The 24038-nt window shown below is 41.0% G+C and overlaps 1 protein-coding gene across 1 annotated transcript; it reads left to right on the top strand.

The window, feature by feature from the left end:
- Positions 1–3544: 3544 nt before the first annotated feature.
- Positions 3545–22812, top strand: tollip (toll interacting protein). The gene is made up of 6 exons (XM_084019304.1): positions 3545–3693; positions 16110–16259; positions 17995–18177; positions 18851–19003; positions 19768–19852; positions 20085–22812. The coding sequence occupies exons 1-6, from the start codon at positions 3661–3663 to the stop codon at positions 20306–20308; spliced, it is 828 nt and encodes a 275-aa protein (XP_083875430.1). The 5' UTR covers positions 3545–3660; the 3' UTR covers positions 20309–22812.
- The last annotated feature ends 1226 nt before the right edge of the window (positions 22813–24038 follow it).

Below are 24038 nucleotides of genomic sequence, written 5' to 3'. Positions count from 1 at the left end.
GTAAGCAGTAAGAAAGACAAGGTGGTCAAGAAGCAGCTGAGTTAAACCCTTTAAGTAGCAGATCGATTGTGACAGCGATGGACTTTTGACCAAAACAATAGAGTTAATTTATGGAGTTAATCTGAATTGACATTCAGATTCCAACTCAAAGTTTCTTGATGTGAATTGTTTTGGCAACTCTCATTCAACTCTCAGCCATTAGTCTCTGTGTTACACACATTTTAGGATGACTGACATAACAGAATCTATGTGAATGATACATCAGATGTTTATGATTTACTGACAGCAGCCGCTGCTACTTTTTACATGTTTACATGTCTCGTCAGAAAACATGACACTGTTTCTCTTGTACTGTTCTGCCCCCACCTAGTTTTGTATTTCACCAGCATTAAAATGATGAATAAGAACACCACTCTTGCTCTTCTTCTTCTCTATATCACACTTCACATTTACAGTTATACAAGTTATTTAGAATTCTTACTGCAGATGTAAGTGACTTGATAGTCTACAATGAATATATTTGAAGTGTACCATAATAGGAAACATTTGTTTTGTAGTTACGTACAAAGACATTCTATTGTATTATATTTCTGTCTTAAAGCAGAGTCTACAAGTTATATTTTGTACAGAAATGCAATTTATGCAAATAAATATGTTCTGTGCTTGATTAAATTATAATGTTAAAAATGCTCAAATTCTCTGCTTATAGATGGTTATTACTGTTCTGGTTTGAGGATAATACTAATACTACTACTCATAATAATAATAATAATAACAATAAATGCAAAGGACTTTGTTGAGCACAGAAGGGAATGAAGCTGAGTTTGGTTTGACAGTGTTGGAACTCAAGGTTTGTATCCATGAAATAATTCAAAGATGAAGATTAAACTGGTTTTTGAACATCCAGATGTGGGATTCTGTGTCAAACCTTCCAGCCCTGCACAGGAGGGTCTGGAAAAACTAAACTCCAGTGAGTGCCATGAGGAGATGACTCTTTATCGAACAGCAGATCTGATGTCCTAACAAAGTCCAAGGGTCCTTTATTAAAATGCTTCTGACCCATCTCTCATGTCAGAGAAACGCTGCTGTAGAGAAGAAGGCTGAACCACTAAAAGTGCAAAATGCTCATCTCCAACACGAGCTGGTAGCAGGAAACACAAAAGCCATGCGTTATTTAGATGACCTGCACACTGCAGAGTCAGAGCTATGTTCATGAGTGGTTGAAGTTTAAACCAGAAAATCTTTGCTCGTCCAGCCAATGTGATTCAGGCTTCTCCGATTCTCACTCTTCTTGTAGTGAAGACGACTCCCCAGCCATGCAGAACATGGGAACAGTTACCGACTGACACCTAGTCCATGAGACGAGCTCCACTGAGAGACAGCGGTAACGGCTACGCAGCTTCCCATCGCTCTGACATGGATAGTGAAGACACCTGTAGTTGCACCATCTTCCTATCTTACATTCGCAGATTGCAACGCACCTCCTCAACCTATCTTAGTCTCGGCTTCACCAGGAAAGACGCCACAGCACACCCGCCTTGAAGAGCTTGAGCTCATAGCTAAAGATGTTCAACATTTTGATCCTGACAACTCGGATCATAATGTTGACAAATATTTGGATTAGATGGTTTGGGAAATCATCGTAGCTTCCAAAATGAAGGAAAACCAAACAGAGCCTGCCAGTTTGAACACGTCTGCTTCAAAACATCTGTTGCTCTAAAGCAAAGCCCTCATAACAGCGCGAAGGGAACACCAAGCATCATTGCCATGTCCACCAACTGCGTCAAGTTATTACTGTCAATTATTTTATTACACTATAGCTTACCACACTAGTGTTCATCTTCTCACTAACTCTGAGAAACACTATTTCGGTATTTCTGCAATAGGATTAGTTTGTTAATTGTTTATTTTGTGATGTCATGGTTTAGTTCTTGCTTAGTCAAGCTACAGTGACAACCAATGTGATAGTAAAAAACAGAGTAAAAACAAAATAAAATGCGACGAAAGGGTCAAGACTCACTGTTTTAGGCAAAATGTTCTGATAACAATGTTCGTACATAACTGGCAGCGTTTCTGGTGAAAATCTGGTCTGGTGAGAGATGGCATCCACCCCACTTTGGACTCCTATCTTGAAATATTGCTGATTTCATTAGTCGTCCTAAAACATGACAAGCCAGAGTTGAGACCAGGCAGAGTTACACTTCTCTGCGCCTTCATTAGAGCAGTCACCCACCCAAAACCAAAACCACATAAGAATGGTGTCTGTCCCTCGACCACTTCAATTAATTCAGTCAAACAGAAGAGGGATTTCACATGAAAACCTATTAAAAATGAACACCTCCTCTGATGTAGTACAACAATGTGGACTCTCAAACATTAGATCTCTCTCATCTAAAGCAGTATTAGTCAATGATTTAATATCAGATAATCATATTGGTTTATTCTGCCTGAGTGAAACCTGGCTGCGTGATGAAGACTTTGTTTACTTAAACGAACAGTTATCCTAGTCATATTAATACTCATATATCTCGAGGCAGCAGACATGAAGGAAGAGTTGCAGACATTTTTGATTCAAGCCTATCAATCAACATGAAACCAAAACTAAATTATAACACATTTAAGGGCCTGATTCTCAGCCTTTCACACCCAAACTGGAAAACAACCCAGCCCATTTAGTTTGTGTGTATCGTGCTCCTGGTCCATATTCTTAATTTGTATCTGAATTCTCTGAGCTTCTATCAAGTTTAGTCCTTAAATCAGATAAAGTAATTATTGTTGGAGATTTTAATGTCCATGTGGACGTTGTAAATGACAGCCTAGTGTAGCATTTACCTCATTAATAGATTCCATTGGCTTCAGTCAGAGTGTCCTCTCGGTGTCTATCGGATAGAGCTGTAGCTAAGTTTAAGGAAGTGATTCCTCCAATCTTTAAATATTTTAATTAGTGTCATGTTGTGGAATAAAGGTTTAAACTGTTAACTAACATATCCTATGTGGTTGATAATTATAATAATACTTGTTGTAATAATAGTGACAATAGTAGAGGTTATCTATATAGAGCAATTAGCCAACAGCGGCTCAAGGAGGCAGACATGAAAAGTAGAAAAGATAGAACACAACGCCAGATACACATTTAATACAATATAACTGTCAAACGTTATGTAAAATAATACTTACGTGCACTATCTAAAAATACTACTACCTCAATACTATATACTACAATTAATTCAACAACAGATACACTACTATACTGTATAGTGTTTTATATACATACATTATGTAGCCTACATACATTACATATATTTAATGTCATTATTTTTATACTTTTATATTATTGTATACGTATTACTTTTATATTATTGAATACTTATTTGACTTTACTTTTGTGTCTAGGACATGTCACATTATGTCTATAGGCACTTTATTTGCACGTGATTCTTTCTTTCTTACTTTCTTGTGTTGTAAATTATTTGCAGGCTGGAAAGTGTCCGTCTGGAACGCAGCTTCCGGTCTCCGCCTCCTGCTCTAGTCTACTAATGTCGGATTCACTTCCGGTTCAGATCTGAATTCATCCGAGCACAGTTGTTATTGCTACGCTAAAGACGTGATTAAAGAAGACTCGAGAATCGAACCCAATCTCCCAGACAGCAAAGATACAACATGGCGACCACCGTCAGCACCCAGCGGGGACAGGTAACGATACTCGGCGTTGATTGGGAGGCTAGCAGCTAGCTGCGGAACTAGCATCGACTACAGCGCATCAACAACAGAGCAACACCTCACACAGTGAACTCATTAAGATGTTTAACAGTAACAGACGGGATGCATGCTGGTGGAGTGGTTAGCACTATCGCCTCGTTAGAGTCCCGGCTCGGGTTCCTTCTGTGTGGAGTTTGCATTTTCTCCCTGTTAGCTTGGGTTCTCTCCGGGTTCTCCGGCTTCCTCCCACAGTCCAAAGACATGCAGGATGGGGACCTGTCTGTCTCTACATGTCACCCATGTGATATACTGGTTACCTGTCTGTCTCTATATGTCAGCCCTGTGATAGACTGGTTACCTGTCTGTCTCTACATGTCAGCCCTGTGATAGACTGTTTACCTGTCTGTCTCTACATGTCAGCCCTGTGATAGACTGGTTACCTGTCTGTCTCTACATGTCAGCCCTGTGATAGACTGGTTACCTGTCCAGGGTGTACCCCGCCTTCACCCAATGTCAGCTGGGATCGGCTCCAGCCCCCAGCGACCCTGAATACTGTGGTGGAAATCAGTTTATGATCACCTGATGAGAAATAAGAATACAACTCTCAACAGCGCTTTTAGTAATTTATTCTATAAAGAGTCCAAAAACAGGCTAGCAGTCGCTACAGACAAAGTCTAATAAGTCAAAGCCCTCGCAAACAGGGTGTCCAAGCGGACCGCGTCACAGACATACAGCTTCAGAGCAAACTATCTGGCCAGATAGGGGCAGACTCCTTAAGAGTCTGACCAAGTCTTCAGTCTTGGAAGGGGGTCATTCCGTGTCATTTCATCAAATTTCTGAAAATCTTCCCACCTGACCATCTCACAATGTCCTGAAAAAATTTGAGTACAAAGATACACTTGTTAATAGGAAAAATCCAAAATATTAAGTCTCTACTGTCAATAGTTTTCTCATGAAACATCATTGAATGAAGGGTAGTTTAGACGGTTTTTGGCATCATGCTCTGAAAAGCCATTTTTAAACAGCAATATCTGGAAAACTATCTCACCTGTGGCCTTCAAAATTTCTACAGTGTATATCTCTCCAGACATTTAATATCAGGGGTGTAGCTCAATGATAACCTAGTATGGTAGGTACTTAAAATGTGGCTTGTTGAAATAAAGTAGTACATTTGAAGAGTGACTGAGCTCCCATTTTTGCAGATAAAAGACTTCTATCACTTCTGCCTCTATCTCTGGTGTTAGCTTAAACATTCTACAAAATATGGTTTCTCTCAGATGATTAGTTTCACAGATATTAAGGCTCAAAAATGGAAGTTAACACATCTTTGCCCAACTTCAGAGTCATATTCCAAAAAACTGACAACACGTATCAGGTCCAAACTTACTTTTTTTGAAAGATCATATTCTTGTTAAAATCATATTAAAAAATCAGGAGGGTGTTTTGCCTCAATTTGTCGCAGTGATTTTTTAAAATCCTGATATTGGTGGGGTTTTTGTGGCCGTTTTTGGTACTGCATGTCTTAATATCCTACAAGTAAACATCACAGCAGGGCATTTCAATTGTGTTTTTTACCATTTACCAAATACTTATATGTGACTAAATACTACTGATAAATTTTGCCTTATGAAAACATTAAATTGTAGCACAGTTGTAGTTATAGAGGCAATAAGTCCTTGGATGTGAGTTGAACATGCTGAAAGCAGCTTTTAATGTCTTAAACCATGAACAAATGAATTGAAGACTGTACATTTTGTCATACTTTAAGTATATAAATTACACAACCAAATCAAATAATAATCTTAATTTGAGCATAAAGATTTTACATTACAGTAGAAAAGTCTCCAAAGTTTGATATTGAATAACAGTTTGTCTCTGTGCTCACTATGAGACAATATGTGAGTTGTGTGTATGATCAGAAATGGTGGATAGGAAGTATCAGAGATGTTTCAGATGAAGATGTACTGGTTCAGTTCATGCACCCACATGGCCCTGCCAAGAGTTTCTACTGGCCAAGAAGAGAAGACATGTGCAATGTCCCACTGCAGCATAGAATTGCAAGGATTGACGGTCCCTCTACAGAAACTGGGTGCATGTATGCCATCAAAAAAGATGAGCACAATAAAGCAGAGATGTACATTAGACTATTTGTAAAGTCACTGCCAAATTAATGAATGTGACTAAGGAATTGGATCTAAAAGATGAAAAATGTGTGATCCCTCATAGTGAGCATAGAGACAAACTGTTATTCAATATCACACTTTGGAGACTTTTGTACTGTAATGTAAAATAGTTATGCTCAAATTAAGATTATTATTTGATTTGGTTGTGTAATTTATATACTTAAAGTATGACAAAATGTACAGTCTTCAATATTTTGCTATGTTTGTTCATGGTTTAAGACCTTAAAAGCTGCTTTCACCATGTTTAACTCACATTCAAGGACGTATTGCCTCTGTAACTACAACTGTGCTACATTTTAATGTTTTCGTGAGGCTAAATTTATCAGTAGCATTTAGTCACATGTAAGTCTTTGGTAAATGATAAAAAGCACAATTGAATTGCCCTCCTGTGATGTTTACAAGTAGGCCGTTAGGACATGCAGTACCAAAACCAGCCACAAAAACCCCACCAATATCAGGATTTTAAAAAATCACTGCGACAAATTGAGGCAAAACACCCTCCCGATTTTTTAATATGATTTTAACAAGAATATGATCTTTAAAAAAAAGTAAGTTTGGACCTGATACGTGTTGTCAGTTTTTTGGAATATGACTCTGAAGTTGGGCAAAGATGTGTTTACTTCCATTTTTGAGGCTTAATATCTGTGAAACTAATCATCTGAGAGAAAACATATTTTGTAGAATGTTTAAGCTAACACCAGAGATAGAGGCAGAAGTGATAGAAGTCTTTTATCTGCAAAAATGGGAGCTCAGCCATCCTTCAAATGTACTACTTTATTTCAACAAGCCCCTTTTTAAGTACCTACCATACTAGGTTATCATTGAGCTACACCCCTGATATTCCATGTCTGGAGGCGTTTAGTAACAGATATACACTGTAGAAATTTTGAAGGCCACAGGTGAGATAGTTTTCTAGATATTGCCGTTTAAAAATGGCTTTTCAGAGCATGATGCCAAAAACCGTCTAAACTACCCTTCATTGAATGATGTTTCATGAGAAAACTATTGAAAGTAGAGACCTAATATTTTGGATTTGTCCTATTAACAAGTGTGTCTTTGTACTTGAATTTTTTCAGGACATACTGAGATGGTCAGGTGGGAGGCATTTGATGAAATGACACGGAATGACCCAAGGGCGTTTTATACAGTTGTTTGTGACGTATCATCAGAGAAGCATTGTTCCGTTGTTTGTGTAGACGGAGAACTTTGTCCAGAATGTGGTGTTTGAACCACTCATCAGTGTCCATAGATCCATATTGACTTGCCTGCTGTGCTGGTGTCACAAGATGCATTTTACAACTCATGTAACACATGACATGACATAATTATGTCATGTCATGTGTTACATGAGTTGTAAAATGCATCATGAGGTAACCTGTATTCTCTACTTATTAAGTAGAGAATACAGGTTACCTCATGACACACATGGAATAGTAAATTCCCATCAGATTTCTCCCTTTTTGTCATTCTCTGACAAACACAAAAGACAGTTGAACAGCTAAGCATACAACTTAATTTAGTACACAAAGACTTTAAGAGCGAGACATCAATGATGTAAATTCACAGTGATTTAAAACATCACATCATAATAACTCTTAGTCCCTGAGAGCTTTTGCTGTCCTAACTCATAGGAGACACATGAGTCATTCCGTGTCATTTCATCAAATTTCTGAAAATCTTCCCACCTGACCATCTCAGAATGTCCTGAAAAAATTCAAGTACAAAGACACACTTGTTAATAGGACAAATCCAAAATATTAGGTCTCTACTGTCAATAGTTTTCTCATGAAACATCATTGAATGAAGGGTAGTTTAGACGGTTTTGGCCGTCTGCCAAGAGTTTCTACTGGCCAAGAAGAGAAGACATGCAATGTCCCACTGCAGCATAGAATTGCAAGATTTGACGTTCCCTCTACAGAAACTGGGCGCATGTATGCCATCAAAAAAGATGAGCACAACGGAGCAGAGATGTACATTAGACAATTTGTAAAGTGACTGCCAAATTAATGAATGTGACGAAGGAATTGGATCTAAAAGATGAAAAATGTGTGATCCCTCATAGTGAGCATAGAGACAAACTGTTATTCAATATCAAACTTTGGCTTTTCTATTGTAATGTAAAATCTTTATGCTCAAATTAAGATTATTTGATTTGATTGTGTAATGTATGTACTTAAAGTATGACAAAATGTACAGTCTTCAATATTATGCTATCATATTTGTTCATGGTTTAAGACATTAAAAGCTGCTTTCAGCATGTTTAACTCACATTCAAGGACTTATTGCCTCTGTAACTATAACTGTGCTACATTTTAATGTTTTCGTAAGGCTAAATTTATCAGTAGCATTTAGTCACATAAGTCTTGGTAAATGGTAAAAAACACAATTGAATTGCCCTCCTGTGATGTTTACTGGTAGGCTGTTAGGACATGCAGTACCAAAACCGGCCACAAAAACCCCACCAATATCAGGATTTTAAAAAATCACTGCGACAAAATGAGGCAAAACACCCTCCCGATTTTTTAATATGATTTTAACAAGAATATGATCTTTCAAAATAAGTAAGTTTGGACCTGATACGTGTTGTCAGTTTTTTGGAATATGACTCTGAAGTTGGGCAAAGATGTGTTTACTTCCATTTTTGAGCCTTAATATCTGTGAAACTAATAATCTTAAGAGAAACCATATTTTGTAGAATGTTTATGCTAACACCAGAGATAGAGGCAGAAGTGATAGAAGTCTTTTATCTGCAAAAATGGGAGCTCAGCAACTCTTCAAATGTACTACTTTATTTCAACAAGCCACATTTTAAGTACCTACCATACTAGGTTATCATTGAGCTACATCCCTGATATTTCATGTCTGGAGGCTATTAGTAACAGATATACTCTGTAAAAAGTTTGAAGGCCACAGGTGAGATAGTTTTCCAGATATTGCTGTTTAAAAATGGCTTTTCAGAGCATGATGCCAAAAACCGTCTAAACTACCCTTCATTCAATGATGTTTCATGAGAAAACTATTGACAGTAGAGACCTAATATTTTGGATTTGTCCTAGTAACAAGTGTGTCTTTGTACTTGAATTTTTTCAGGACATTTTGAGATGGTCAGGTGGGAAGCATTTGATGAAATGACACGGAATAACCCACTCACATTCACACCTACGGGCAATTTTGAGTCATCAATTAACCTATCCCCATCCTGCATGTCTTTGGACTGTGGGAGGAAGCTGAGCATGCAAAATATGGGAAACAGCAAGTGTTACATCTGAGTAGGGTTTTGGTGTACGTGGCTAAACCCATTTCATTTATGCAAACGGTTGAACCGCATTTGTCCTAACAACACGTTCTGCAAAATTAAAAACATCAGAAACCTATGCCGACGCCATCACATTTCAGTTGAGGTGGGAGGGGGAGATGCCTGCGCCGTACCTTGTGTTTATTTACGTCAATGTTTTGAAGATGCCTTACTAGACAAGCTGAGTTTAGCTGAGAACGTCGATCCGAGGCAGATAAAAAGCCGGTAGTTGCTCGTACAAGGCCGTCATTGTACACAGCAACACGTATATGATGCATGGCAAATTTAAGCTAATCGTAGTTCAGATGCTCATTGAATAGGCCTACATCACATGGCCTGCGATGCCGTGTCCGTCTTTCTCTTTTTACAAGAGGGGAGGAGTCACTGACACAGCAGAACATTCATCTGTCCAATAGAAATGCTTCAAACATAACTTTTCTGGTTCTTTCTGTACTTTAGGGCTGCACAAAAAATCGTTAAAAAATTGCGATCTGGATTCACACATACACGTGATCTCATTTCTACACACAGCGATTCTGAAGCATTTTATATCTCGAGCTGCATCACAAAGCGCCACATTTTTGAAGCGCCCCCAAACGCAGCACTGCCGCTGCCTCCTCCCTCAACCTATGGTAAAGCGTCTTTACAACACGTGATTCAGTGGAGGAAGCCGCCTGCAGTTGAGTGTTTGGAAAGAGAGAAGGTGCGTGTCCACAGGCAGCGGTGTTTCCCCGCGTCCCATTCATTGCGCCGGGCTTGACTCGCCGCCTCGGGAACGCTCGCGAAAATCTTCTAAATTGAATGTTGTCGATCTAAAATAAAGACAGATTCAGCAACTGCATAGCTTATTTCTCGCTTAAAATGTTTTCAGAAACACCTTTCGGTGAACTATTTTCGTAAAACAAGAGAAAGTTTCCAAACGAGCCGCCATGTTGGTCTGCGTGAACTCCGGAGCAGACAGGACAGCAGTGAAAGCGATCGTCCAATCAGGTGCAGCCATGCAGTGTGCCGTGATTGCATGGAGAGCGCCTGTCAATCATCCTCTAGTGGCAGCCCACCAAGCGTGCAATACTGGGAAGCGGCGCGTCCACTCACTATGCCTCTGCCAAAGCAACAAACGTTTTTTTGTTAAAGTTCATCAGTGCAATAAACATTTTGTGGAAAAAAATCATGCAAGAGAATCGTGATCTCAATTCTAAGCAAAAAAAATCGTGATTCACATTTTTTCCAGAATCGTGCAGCCCTACTGTACTTCATACCATACTATCTCAAAATCTCTGTCTATCCCTACGTTTACGTGCGAGGTGCAGTGTAATGACTGCTCCTGCATGTAATCTCCTGCTGCATTACTGTGTATCACATGCTTTCTCTTTCTGTCTCTCTCTTTTCTCTGACTCACATTTCCACATCTCAAATGCCCCCCAGTCTGCTCTGAATGGCACAATCTTTCTCTGCTTTCTCTTGGACAGAGTTGTGTATTGAGCTGCACAAGTTATCTCCATTCTCCTCAGTTGAACCTTCAACTGTCTTAATTGATTATTACTTACACCGCAAAGCAAAGTTATTTATAAATGGTACGATCGCAGCATATTTTCACTCTCCTTTCTGTGCAGTTGGCACAAAATTGATGTCATGTAACAGTCCTTCTGGTCTATCAACTGAGTGAACGATAAGTCTAGTCTAGACAGGCCAAAAGTCGGGGCCTGAGATAAAGAAGTCAAAGTTTAAGTCGTCAAAAACTTTTTAAGCTTCGAGTGTCCAAGTCAGTTTGTCATGCGTGCTAAGAGTTTTACCTCTTTCTAAGTCATTTTGGGATCCACTACCTACAGTATGACGTCATCAATTGTTTTCAGCATGGATTGAATTGCCGCAATACGTTTGGGAGGGAGGAATTTGCCCCTCTTGTGATCACATGTCCCAAATAGATTACTTCTTTTTACAATTTTGAGTATTTTAATTTTTTTTTAGGCTAGCCTTGTGTCTAAATTTTTAAGTAGCGCTACTGTGTCAATTTGGTTTTTTGTCACAAATCTTTTAACTAGGAAAATAGGTGTGTACACACATGGAATAATAATGCCTAATTTTAATAAAGATTCCAATATAATTTTTATACCATCGATGGCTTCTTGTTTGAGTGGGTATTGTTTAAGGCACGGCCTATAATAAAATTTGGGGTGCACTATCAATAGTGCGGTGCCTTTCATGAGTCCCACATCATATTTATGAGTGGCCCATAGTGAAGGAGGAACCTGGGACAGTGCAGGGTTTTCTATCCACTGGTATCGGTGAATACAAATCCGTGCTGTTCATGTACCTCCAAGAGCTCTGCTGTTCTTTACAGTACTGTTCTCGTTCCTGCGGTTTTCAACACTTTACCGCTAGCGCTATAATGGGATCCCTTGCAGCAACCGGTCTGAACTCTATAAGGCCAAGACAACGCTGCAACCATGGCTCCCCGTTTCATTCTTCGCGCTTGTCTCCCCTTACGACGGTTGCCCATCCCTAGTTATCTGTCTCATTATTACCCGCTGTGCACGTCAATGAATTACCAGGATTCACCGGCGTATACTAACGAATAAATACAGGTTTAACTTTGACACGTCTGTCAACAACTCTCAATGGTTGTGAGAAATACGTATTCAACAATCTTTTGCTCTGACTCTGTAGGCTATGCTTAAGACAATTAAACATTTCTCACCGCGTTTTCTGTTGTCCTTTCAACTGGATTGGATCGGCAATCGGGGCTCCGCTGGAGGGCAGCTTCTCACCCCTTGGGGAGGAATACGGCCTCCTGTCCATCCGACGGAGTCCAGATCACACGTCCAATCCCATCCTCGTCGCCAAGTTTGTGGTGGAAATCAGTTTATGATCACCTGATGAGAAATAAGAATACAACTCTTAACAGCGCTTTTAGTAATTTATTCTATAAAGAGTCCAAAAACAGGCTAGCAGTCGCTACAGACAGACTGTAAACAGACAAAGTCTAATAAGTCAAAGCCCTCGCAAACAGGGTGTCCAAGCGGACCGCATCACCGACATACAGCTTCAGAGCAAACTATCTGGCCAGATAGGGGCAGACTCCTTAAGAGTCTGACCAAGTCTTCAGTCTTGAGAAGGGCTTTTTATACAGTTGTTTGTGACGTATCATCAGAGAAGCATTGTTCCGTTGTTTGTGTAGACGGAGAACTTTGTCCAGAATGTGGTGTTTGAACCACTCATCAGTGTCCATAGATCCATATTGACTTGCCAGCTGTGCTGGTGTCACAAGATGCATTTTACAACTCATGTAACACATGACATGACATAAGTAGAGAATACAGGTTACCTCATGACACACATGGAATAGTATGAGTTAAAACTACTCAAACTACTAATTATACTATAATGAACTACTAAATGAAAAATTCCCATCACAAATACAGGATTAGCAGTTGGATGGATGAACATCGGTTTTCCAATGGATGCACTGCTGGCACTTTCTCAGTGTTTGCATGTTGTTATTATCAGTGTTCCACCTAGAACGTGTTCCAGGCCTGGTGGTTCCCACTTACAATGGCATATTGCCACGGTCAGCTTCAGCCAGAGGTGCAGCAGGCAGTCAATGTATATTTGCGTTTTTCTGCTCTAATATCCTGACGGCAAACTCTATGTACCTGTATATACAAGACTTGAAACAAATTGAGCACAAGGAGGAGATGACTTATTATAAAAAAAAATAAGGGAAACCTTGCAAATGATTATTGATATTTTATCAATATCAATATGCACCTTTTTCAAGTACAAATACTAAACATTTCAGTACTCTGGTACTGATATGACAACTTAATAATACCATTACAATTCTAACAATAACTTTGAAAACATTTTTCATTTTCATCAGATAATTCTCACTTTCTGACTGTAAAAAATTAAAAAATACAACAGGATGCTCGTGCTGATATTTTAACATTCAACTTTGTGTTTTCCTGATATAAACAGAGCAGTAGATATATTAATAATTAACTGTTTAACCTGCTGTCAGTTACAGAGTTAAAAGAAATATTGAAGATAAAGCTAAGAGACTCAGAGGAGCAGCTTGTCACTTACAGGAGAATATTGCTTGTCCACCTTAAAGATCAGCCCACTTAAAATGTTGCTGAGCTGGAGCAGCTAGAGTTGTTGCTAACTTCATGGCTAACTCGCTGTCATGGTAATGACTTTATTACGTCGGTGAGACACACAGCTGACAACTTCCCAGCTAAATGAAGTGATGTGGTGCTAGAAAAGTGTAAATGCAGGTCCATTACTAAAACTGCACTCCAAGGCCCTCCAGCAGCAGCACTTGTGTTGTGTTCAGCCAGCTCAGTGTTGTGAACGTTAACCAGCTGCCAGTGATCGAAGGAACTGCTGTGTGGCTGTCTGTCTGCAGTGTGCTGGGTGATTCAGCCGTAGCTGTCTGTCTGCAATGTGCTGGGTGAAGCAACCATAGCTGTCTGTCTGCTGGATGATTCAACCGTAGCTGTCTGTCTGCTGGGTGATTCAGCCGCAGCTGTCTGTCTGCAGCGCTGCTGGGTGAAGTTGTGTGCCCTGTTACTTTTGCACATAGTAGTATTCAATACAATACTAATTAAGTATCAATTATTAGCTGAGTATCAAATTTTTTTTTATTGACAACCCTGCACTAGACCCCTGCCTTGCACTAATGTACAGTGTACTACACTATCTAGCATATTAATATAATGCAACATGGCCATATGTATAAACCGACGGCCACAGCAGCTAACTCAGGATCCTCTCCATCTCATCTGCCTCACTTGGCTCACATGTCTATATTCCCTGCAGCAGAAAGGCCATGTAGGTTTCTAGGAAATCCATTTTTATTTTCCCAAATTCTGTTTTTTTTTCTCGTTTTAATTTCTCTAAATTCTGTGTTTTACAATTTAAGAGCATTTTTTTGTCCATCAAAATTCAATAAATCAATAACAAAATATGATAAATGTATTGAAGAAACATTTTAGTAGTTATAATTCTAATTGTCATTCAGAGACCATGAACATGTGCATAAATATGCAAATGTATATACTAGGGATGTCCCGATCCGATATTTGGATCGGATCGGCCGCCGATATTAGCAAAAAATGCATATCGATATCGTATCGGCCTGCACGGGAAAATCCCGATCCGAACTCCCGATCCAGTTTTTTTTTTTAAAGGAGTCATCACCAGGAAATCGCAATTTCTCTTGTTAAAACATGCATATCTGTGTTTGACCTCAGTTGAAACTTGCCTGAAAGGCTGGAGTTTGAAAGTGGCGCCGTTTTTTCGCTTCTGCTCTTTTTCCGAACAGGAATAGCACACAAGGGTGTGCATTCCTAAAGCACGAGATTTTGATTCTGCGCCTACGGTGACGTCACCGTGGCGGCTACTTGCATAAGCCCACCCCTCTTTCACCACCCAACCCCGCCCCGTCCGCTACCTGAAATCGCCGAAGCGCCGCCATTATGTTTTGGAGTCTGCATGCAGGCAAGCCCCCCCGGCTCTGTCCTTCCTGCGGCGAATCAACGCGCGCCTCATTACATATTATACAATGCACATCCGGACCAGTCAAAACCTCGCGCGTAATCTCGCGTGATAAAATCGCGGTACGAAAAAGGGTCAGAACAAGCTCAATGTTTGATTAAATTTTTTTTTTTTTTTTCTAATAAGTTTTACGAATTGATCCAAAGCGATCCAAGGGGGGCTGGATACGTATAAAACCAGGTTATGACTCCTTTAAACTCCGGTCCGTGTTTTTCAGCGCACCGATGTAGGTAATCCATTCACGTTTTATTCCGGTTTTCCCCAAAGTCCGGTCCGCGTTTTCCAGCACACCTAGCGCACACCTCGCGACCTGTCCAGCATCCACTAAACAACAACAAGACAGACTTGTCTGTGCATGTCCAGTGTTTCCCCTACCATTGTACAGGCCATAAAATCAATACGTCAAAAATAAGCCACCTATCAATTCATTCATAAATCAATAAACATTTACATTAGGAGCGCCTCCGTGCAGCACAGTAGACTTGCTCCGCAAGACGCGCAGCCTCAACAATCCTCGCCGCGCGCTCCCGCTACGTTCTCCTTCGTGGACTTTACGCGCTTGATGTTGTTCTGATGCCGTTCCACCTCGTTAAACCACCACGATGTCGCTTTCTACTTTGAAAACACGGAGTTGACACTGTATTTTGATAAGCTGTTGCACTCTTCAGACTCGTGGTGTGAGCGGAACCGGACCGGTACCGGAACCGGACCGGCTTCCGCGCTGCCTGCTCGCACAGATCCGCTCGTGCGCACATGCGCTGATGCAGGTCGAGTGTTGTCGATAAATATATGCACTCCTTCAAAACAACATCAAGCCATATTGTGTGTGTAGTATTAGGACGTGATGACGTGTGTACGGGCTAAAGCCCGTTTGGGCTGGAGCAGTGTGAATGCAAAGCAAGGGACTCCCTGTGGGGGGGAGGATTGTTTTTGATAAGATGTGGAACTCTGAGTTAACCTATTTCTACCTGAATTTCTATGAACTATTAGGCTGTTGAGTAAACCTATAAATTATATTTTACTTGATAAAATAAGACAATATATGCACTCATGTCGTAGTGTTTTACAGTATCTGTAGCTATTAATGTGATGCTCATCATTTTCCAGACCTATTTTTCCAGCCCCTAATTTTGGATCATTTCCATCAACCGGCATCTTTAATCTTTAATACATGCTTGGATCGGCCGGTATCGGTATCGGCCGATACTAAAAGCTACAATATCGGTATCGGATCGGAAGTGCAAAAAGCTGGATCGGGACATCCCTAGTATATACAATCATTTATGGGGGAGTCACAATGCTAATCGATTGATACTACTTTTGGCGCTGCTAATGCCCAACACTGATTGTACTGTATGTGTCTGTGTATTCAGGTGTATATTGGGGAGCTTCCCCAGGACTTCCTGCGGATCACTCCCACCCAGCAGCAGCAGCAGGTCCAGCTGGACGCCCAGGCAGCCAGGCAGCTCCAGTTTGGAGGCTCAATGGCCACCGTAGGACGATTCAGCATTACTGTGGTCCAGGTAAGCATCGTTCAGCTTTGCTCCTAGTCATACAACTGTGTCTCATTTAATATTTGTACTAATATGGATAATATTATTTTTTTTACTAGTGACACGTACTTAGAGGTTTAGAAGAATTTTATGAACGACAGCGCCTTATGTTTTGGATTAGCATGTTAGTTACCAGTATTTTCAACACATTCTCACTCCAATGCATCAAATAACACACTTGGTCGAGCTCCAAAACTTCACATCATGGCGCTCTACGAAGTGTTCTATTGTCACTTTATCACATGGCAGCGACATCGTGTCAATATATGCTCATTACATGTCTTTTCAAAATAAACTTCACTGGAAGTCAAATTTAGGCAACAAAATAATGCAGCAGGTGGCTGTGTCACGTACAAACACTCACATGCTAAATGAGCATTGCTGACGGATGCCGAGAGGACCTGACCAAGATGTTTATTTGACGCCTTGCCAGTGAGGACTGGTTGGTATTGCAATGTGAATGACTAATACATTTCCTAAGTGTAAGAACAACAGCAACATAGTGTATAAAGAATAATTAATTAAAAGGTTATCTATAATATATTCAGACCATTAATATAGCAGCAAACATCTACTTGCAATATAAAGATATGGTGGAATGATCCAGTCTTCTTCTGTGTGTGTGTTGTAATCCGAGCTTCTCTGTGCTTCGTTTACATATCCGGGCTGACCGCGCACGCCTTTTAGCGCACGTTAGTCCTCGTGAGCATGCCCCACTGGCTAGCTCGTCGTGGCTGATGCTCTGCACTGCACTCATATGGCGGTTACAGCCGTCCCAACCCACGCCGTCATTGCGGAAGCGACGCACCCACCCTGCGGTTTCCCCCAAGGTAAACACTGTTTACCTGTCGGCACTGTTGCCGTTGATTGCACTGTTAACGCTGATGTAAAATGTCAGCTCAAAGTCCAAATGGCTGACTTCCTCTTGGTCCCTCCAAGGCTTTTTTGTGCAGCCTGGATTCATACAGTTTATAAATTTCTACATCTGATCAGCATGGTAACAGTTATAATTGTGTTAATGAAGCTTTTCATATTGTTCAGTAAAGGTTTCCACCGAACAGTTTTTAGATCGGCGGTCCAGTCACCAGACTGTGAGCCCCCCTTGCTCCCTCTCTGTGATTCTGGGTGTAATGTATTGATCAACCACTGGGGTGTTGTTGTAAAGTGCGTAAAGTGCCTTGTTTGTTCCTCCTCAGCCACCGTACCTGTCAAAGTTGTTTCATATAGTATTTGAGCAACCGATTTCAAGCGCTATAGCATAACATCATCTGGTTCATGAAGCCACAGTTCTTCTTTTTTGGGAGGAGCTTGACCTCCTCATACGCCTCCATCAGAAGCTCGTGCTCATGTTGGGAGGTGTTCGCCGCAAGCGTCGTCGTCGTCGTCATGGTGGATTTGGGATCTGCATCAGTGAATCAGTGGTGGATCTCGGGGTCTAGTTGAGGAAGCCGCGTGCTCGTACTCCAGGATTAGTTGCATCTGGCTTGACTTAGTCGCTGCTGTTCATCCTGGTTTGGTGTAACCAGTTAAACCGGACTGGTCTAGTTGGGATATGTTGAACCCAGCTTAGTCATTTATCCTGGATGTGTGTGTGTGTGTGTGTGTGTGTGTGTGTGTGTGTGTTTTGAAGACTGACTGACTTCAACGATACCCATCCCAGTATACAAATTGAATGGGAAGCCACCTTGTTTGTTTTGCTGTACAGGCCAAGCTGGCTAAAAACTATGGTATGACTCGGATGGATCCGTACTGTAGGGTCCGACTGGGCTTTGCCGTCTACGAGACACCAACCGCTCACAATGGAGCCAAGAACCCGCGCTGGAACAAGGTGATCCAGTGCACGGTGCCCCCTGGGGTGGACTCCTTCTACCTGGAGATCTTTGATGAGGTGAGCAGGCTAAGGGGGTTGCACAGGCAAGAGTTTTTGATCATGTTACCTGCTAAATATGTACATGTATGTATGGGGACTGTTGGTCTGTCAGACTCAGCGTGAACTGCAGGTAAACTTTACATACACAGATAATTGTAACGTTTGTCATGATATGTGGTTCAATTTATTCTCATTTGACAAGAGCACAGGGAAAACAGCTGTAACACCCCCACTTTTATTCATTGAAACTAAGTTTACTTGACTCTTAAATGAAACCAAGTGTTACCTACCTACTAAGGCTGTATGTTTGAGTAAAGCACTGCTAAATATACATCAAATATAGGTGTCAACTTGGGCTCAAATGTGGAACAGACAAGATCTTATCACACACACAAGGGCCAACTAAAATGCTGCCACTAAGTTTGAGAATAAGCAGCAATCACACAAGAAGCCAGACACGTGGAAACTCCTCCCACTGGGTACAAAACGGCTACAACCATGAGGTGGAACAGGAAAACCACTAAACACAAAATTACTGCGTTTCCTAACATATAAAACGGTAAAACACAAGTGTTCAACAAACTGCTGCAAACAGCCCCATGAAAAATCTGTTTTTTCCATTTTGTCTATTATGTGATGGGAATGTTATGTTTTGTCTGTTTCCATGTGTATTGGCTGATGTGCCGTCCAGAGAGCATTCTCCATGGACGACAGGATAGCATGGACTCATGTGACCATCCCTGAAGGCCTGAGGGAGGGCAATGTAGTGGATGAGTGGTTCAGCCTCAGCGGCAGGCAGGGCGATGACAAGGAGGGCATGATCAACCTGGTGATGTCTTTTGCCGTAAGTAGATTTACCTGTCAACTGTGTCTGTGTAAAGTATCCTCTCTGGGAGTGTTTTCAGTGTGGATGTACATGTTATGATACTCCTGGGATCATGTAAAGACATGACTGTGCAACTGGAGTACAAGTAATGCTGCTCGGACAGGGGTTTCCATAACAATTGAGTAGCGAGCCGAAAAGATGCACGGCAAAACGTCTGGGCCTGGCACACCGGAGACTAGTAAAGAACGTCTGGGGTTCTGAGAGAAGCTGGTCTGGTGCTTCAAAGAAAGTAAACTGTTCAGTCAGCTGTGGTGGTGACAAGAGTTGATGTCGAGGGGAAAATACAGAATGCATGTCTGCAATATATTCCACACCTTATGCCTGACTTTTATGTTTTCTTGTACCTAAATGATGATATTTCCTCCCAAACTGTGAACGTTTGAATTTACAGTATAAAATGAGCACACTAGCATTTCTTTTAAGTGGGTCTCCCAGCCGCTCGGTCTCATTCACATGAATGGAGGGAGGAAAATAACTCACTTCTAGGACCCAATGTTATTAATAAGGGCTATGTAAGTGTGTGAACTGGGGTGTTTCTCTTTCCCAGTGTAAGTCTTTGGGGAAAAGTCGTTTTGGGCCTAATGGAAACATGACTCAACACATAAATTGTAATTTGACAGTTTGACCAGCCAATGATGAAGTGAAAAAGAGATGTGATGTGGTCCAACATATTGAATAGAAGCAGTGAAGCTGATATTATTGTGTCTGTCTCTCTTTGACAGTCTGTACCAGCGGGGATGATGTCTCAACCGGTGGTCCTAATGCCCTCTGTGTATCAGCAAGGAGTAGGATATGTGCCCATTGCAGGTCAAACACACAACACACTACATTTATGTTCCCATCCAGGCTAAAGTATAATATCTCCTGTGGCTAGCAGGGCTTTGTCCAACTTGAGAAAGTAACCCTGATGATGTCACAGATGTCACCAGGTTTTTAGAACAGAAAAGCTGTGTCACAATTCTTGGATACTGATGTATTTTTCCAATCCTATCTCGTAAAGTAAGCTGACTCACATTAGCAGTGTGTCCTGTGTTGCTAGGAGTGCCTGCAGTCTACAATCAGGGCATGGTGCCCATGGCAATGCCCACAGCTGTGCCAGCTGTTGGGGTCCAGGTGCCAGCGTGCACCGAGGAGGATCTGAAGGCTCTCCAGGACATGTTCCCCAACCTGGATACAGAGGTGGTTCGCACTGTGCTGGATGCACAGCAGGGCAACAAGGACGCTGCCATCAACTCTCTGCTGCAGATGGCTGAGGAGCTCTAACTGCAGAACACAAGCTCACAGCGGACGTACCAACACACACACACACACACACACACTGATGCATGCACACAGACGACTCTACTCTTTGTGCACACATACTCCAAGCTCACCCACACACTGCAGCCATATCTGAGCTTCTGGTGTCCTGGTAGCCACAGAGATCTGTTTCCTTCCCCTTTACTGAGGTTTTACATGATATCAATGGCAGATGTATTTGGGAAATTCATGTCAAGATCATTATGGTTTGTATCACAGTCTGTATTCACCCCCTGATCCCACAGATTGATATGCACCGTTTCAGCTGTGTTTATGTTGATGTTCATTTTAATAGTATGTGTAGAACCTGTCTGTCGTAACCTGCAGTCAACTTACTGTTTCCTGTGTAGCTGTAAAATGTTTGCTGAATTCAAAGTCAAACAAATTATTATGGATCTATTAAATTGGATAGAATTCTAAATGGTGACGAGAACTGAGGGATGAGTACACAGGGATGCCTTAGACTATGAGTCATCATTCACACTGATAACAAATTATTTCTGTTTAAGTTTTGATGAAAGACACACACACATATATATTATATAATTTATAATTATAAATCATTTTTCAGGTATATTTAGGAATGGTAAATAATCGTGATTAATCCACGGCTACCCTGTGATTGATTTTATTAAAATGTTTAATTCTTTGACAGCCCTTGTGTGTGTGTGCGTGTGCGCGTGCGTGTGCATATACACATACTTAATAATACCATTGCAGTTCTAACAATAACTTTTAAAACGTCCATCTTTGTGTTTTCCCGATACTGACAATAGGGATATTAATAATTAACTGTTTACTATGACTATTAACAACTTCTACTAAGAATGGAGAATAGTGCTCGTCCTCCTTAAAGGTCAGCCCACATTAAGTGTTCCTGAGTTGTTGCTAACTTTGGGGCTAACTCCCATCACTTTCTTTATCAGCTGGATGACAACAAGACAGGAACTTAGCTTGTGTCTCTTCTAGACGGAGCTGCTGGACCTCAACCAGCTGTTTATAGAACCAACAATACGGGGAGTACTGGACCATGTGATTTTTTAGTCCATCGCTGTATTTTCACCAGAAGATAAGAATAGAAAGAAAATATTGCCAAGAGTTCTCTTTCTTATCTTTCCTGACCTCATGACGTTTTCCATCAAGGTCAAGGAAAGGTAGTGAGGAAAAGACTAATTTGTGTCATTTTTGTTTTACTTTTGGACTGCAGCCAGTGTGTTGGTATCCGGTAGGGAGGGAAGGCTTTCTAATAATACAACATGACCCACAGACACGTGTCGAATGTTAAAAAGGGCTTAATTTAAGCTCTTCAGCTAGGTGCCAACAAGATCAGCAGAATAAATAGAAAACACCTTGTTACTGAAACATATATTACAAGATATAGATGTAAGTAAAATTTTCTTCTTCATTAATGCAGCCAGTAATTCAACTTAAAAGGTCAAACTAATACATTGTGTAGACTCATTTCATGCAAAGTGAGATATTCCTAGCCTTTATTATTTGTTATAATTTTGAAGATTATCGCTTACACCTTATGAAAACCCAAAGGCTTCGAATATCTCACTTTGCATGTAATGAGTCTACATAATGTATTAGTTTGACCTTTTAAGTTGAATTACTGAAATAAATGAACTTTTGCACAATATTCAAATTTTTCGAGTATCACCTGTATATAGATATAGAGTTTATACCCGCATTGGATGTGGGACCAATGACTGCTTAGAAATCCAACATCAAAAGGAACTAAGAAACTGTTTCTAGTGTTCCAGTGTACGCAAACGAAAACTGCTATCAAAACTAGAGATTGATGATGCTATGTCAAGGGGGAGCCAGGACAACGGGTCAGATATGGCTGTCATCTTAACCCCCACACTACGAATCGAGTTCAAAGCCCTCAACATAATGTCAGCTGGATAGCTGGAACCCCCATGGTCGATTACCAAGACCCCACAAGCTTGTAGCTAAAACTGGGCTCATACTACGGGAGAATCAGGCCGATTTAACCCCGATTCACCCCTCCCAACAGTGGGAGAAGAATTCTGGTGGGCACCGATATTCGGTGCTGATCTGGTGAGGCGTTTACAGATGCCTCTGAATGTTTTGAGACCTGTCAGGGCCGCTCCGATCATTTTCAAACATGTTTGATATCTAGATTATTGCGTCAATAATTTCCCAGCGGAAGACAGTTGCCAGAGCGAGACAAATCTACTTTGTAACTTTTGGAAACGGCGACCCATCAAGCAACAAGGGTGCGTTGGACAGTGGAGACCAAGGAGACAAACCACAACCGTGTGGACAAAGAGGAGAGCTGGGGAGAAATCAGCTGCATTCAACTACGGAGATTTAAGTGTCGACTGGCTTGGCCGCAGTTTTATATGTACCAGATAATAATTTGGACACATGGTAATTGTATGCTTTATTGTGTTTGATTGTCTGAAACAAAAACATGTTCAGTAAAGTTTCAACCGAAGAAAACAAACGTGCTGGAGCTTCATTCTTTCATGTTAGCTATCAGCTATGACTTCACCAGCTATTACATTTCAATTCAATTGGATTTATAATCTTATCACAACAGAAGTTATCTCAGGACACTTTACACATTGAGCAGAACACGCTCATGATATGTTATTTTTGCTCTCCAGTTCGTATTAAATACTTTATATCAGAATTTGACTATTTTGTTGACGGAGATCCTTCTTATAAGAGGGGATCTAGAACCCGACAAAAATGGCTATTGAACCCCTGCCGCCTGTTCAGTAGTCTAGCAGTTCTAACCATTGCGCCAAAGCATTACACTGTAGAAGTGATATGAAAATGTCATCAACTTTTAGATCTATTAACTATTTCATTCAGTCATTGATTCCTTGGGGCATTAGCTCAGGCTTTGGATAAAAGTGCTATATAAATGAGGACCATTTACCATTCAGGCAGCAGTCGCAACTGTCAGTCAGACCAACTGTCTCTCCTTTGCTGCTGCCATGTTGCTCTGCCTTCTAAAGATGAGCTTGTTTCCTCCATAAACACAAAGGGCTCTATTTTAGCGGTCTGAAACGCAAAGTGCAAGTGTCTTTGTGGGCAGATCTCGGACACTGTTGCTATTATAACTGCGGATAAATGACTCTTGCACCCGACGCAGATCTAAAAAGGGTTGGTCTTAAGTGGCTTAATTACTAAGAGGCAGGGTTCCAGTTAGGATTTCATCACTTTGGATGCGCAAGTACATCCATCCATCCATCCATCGTCTACCGCTTATCCTGTATTCAGGGTCGCGGGGGGGCTGGAGCCGATCCCAGCTATCATTGGGCGAAGGCAGGGTTCACCCTGGACAGGTAACCAGTCTATCGTAGGGCTGACATGTAGAGACAGACAACCATTCACACTCACATTTGCACCTACGGGCAATTTAGAGTCACGTAAGTAGCCTACATATACTGTAGGCTATAAGGAAATAGGTGTGCCTTTAGTTACGGCTACGCTACGTGTGACACTTGTGTGCGCACACATACACACTGTGCACACAAACTGATCATTTTTATTTTTTGTTGAAAAGATCTCAAATTGATAGTTTGCATGCATAGTGGTGGTGTAGTACAGCCATGCTGCATTCACGGTGCTTTACTACAACTTTAGGCTACTCTCATGACTTGTCGTGTTGCTATTTATCATTAATGTCAATATTAATCCGTATGTGGAAGGG

Source organism: Eutrigla gurnardus (genome assembly GCF_963514095.1).
Source record: "Eutrigla gurnardus genome assembly, chromosome: 1".
Classification (NCBI taxonomy): domain Eukaryota; kingdom Metazoa; phylum Chordata; class Actinopteri; order Perciformes; family Triglidae; genus Eutrigla; species Eutrigla gurnardus.
Note: the sequence above shows the minus strand (reverse complement) of the source record. Positions and strands in the feature narration are given on the sequence as shown.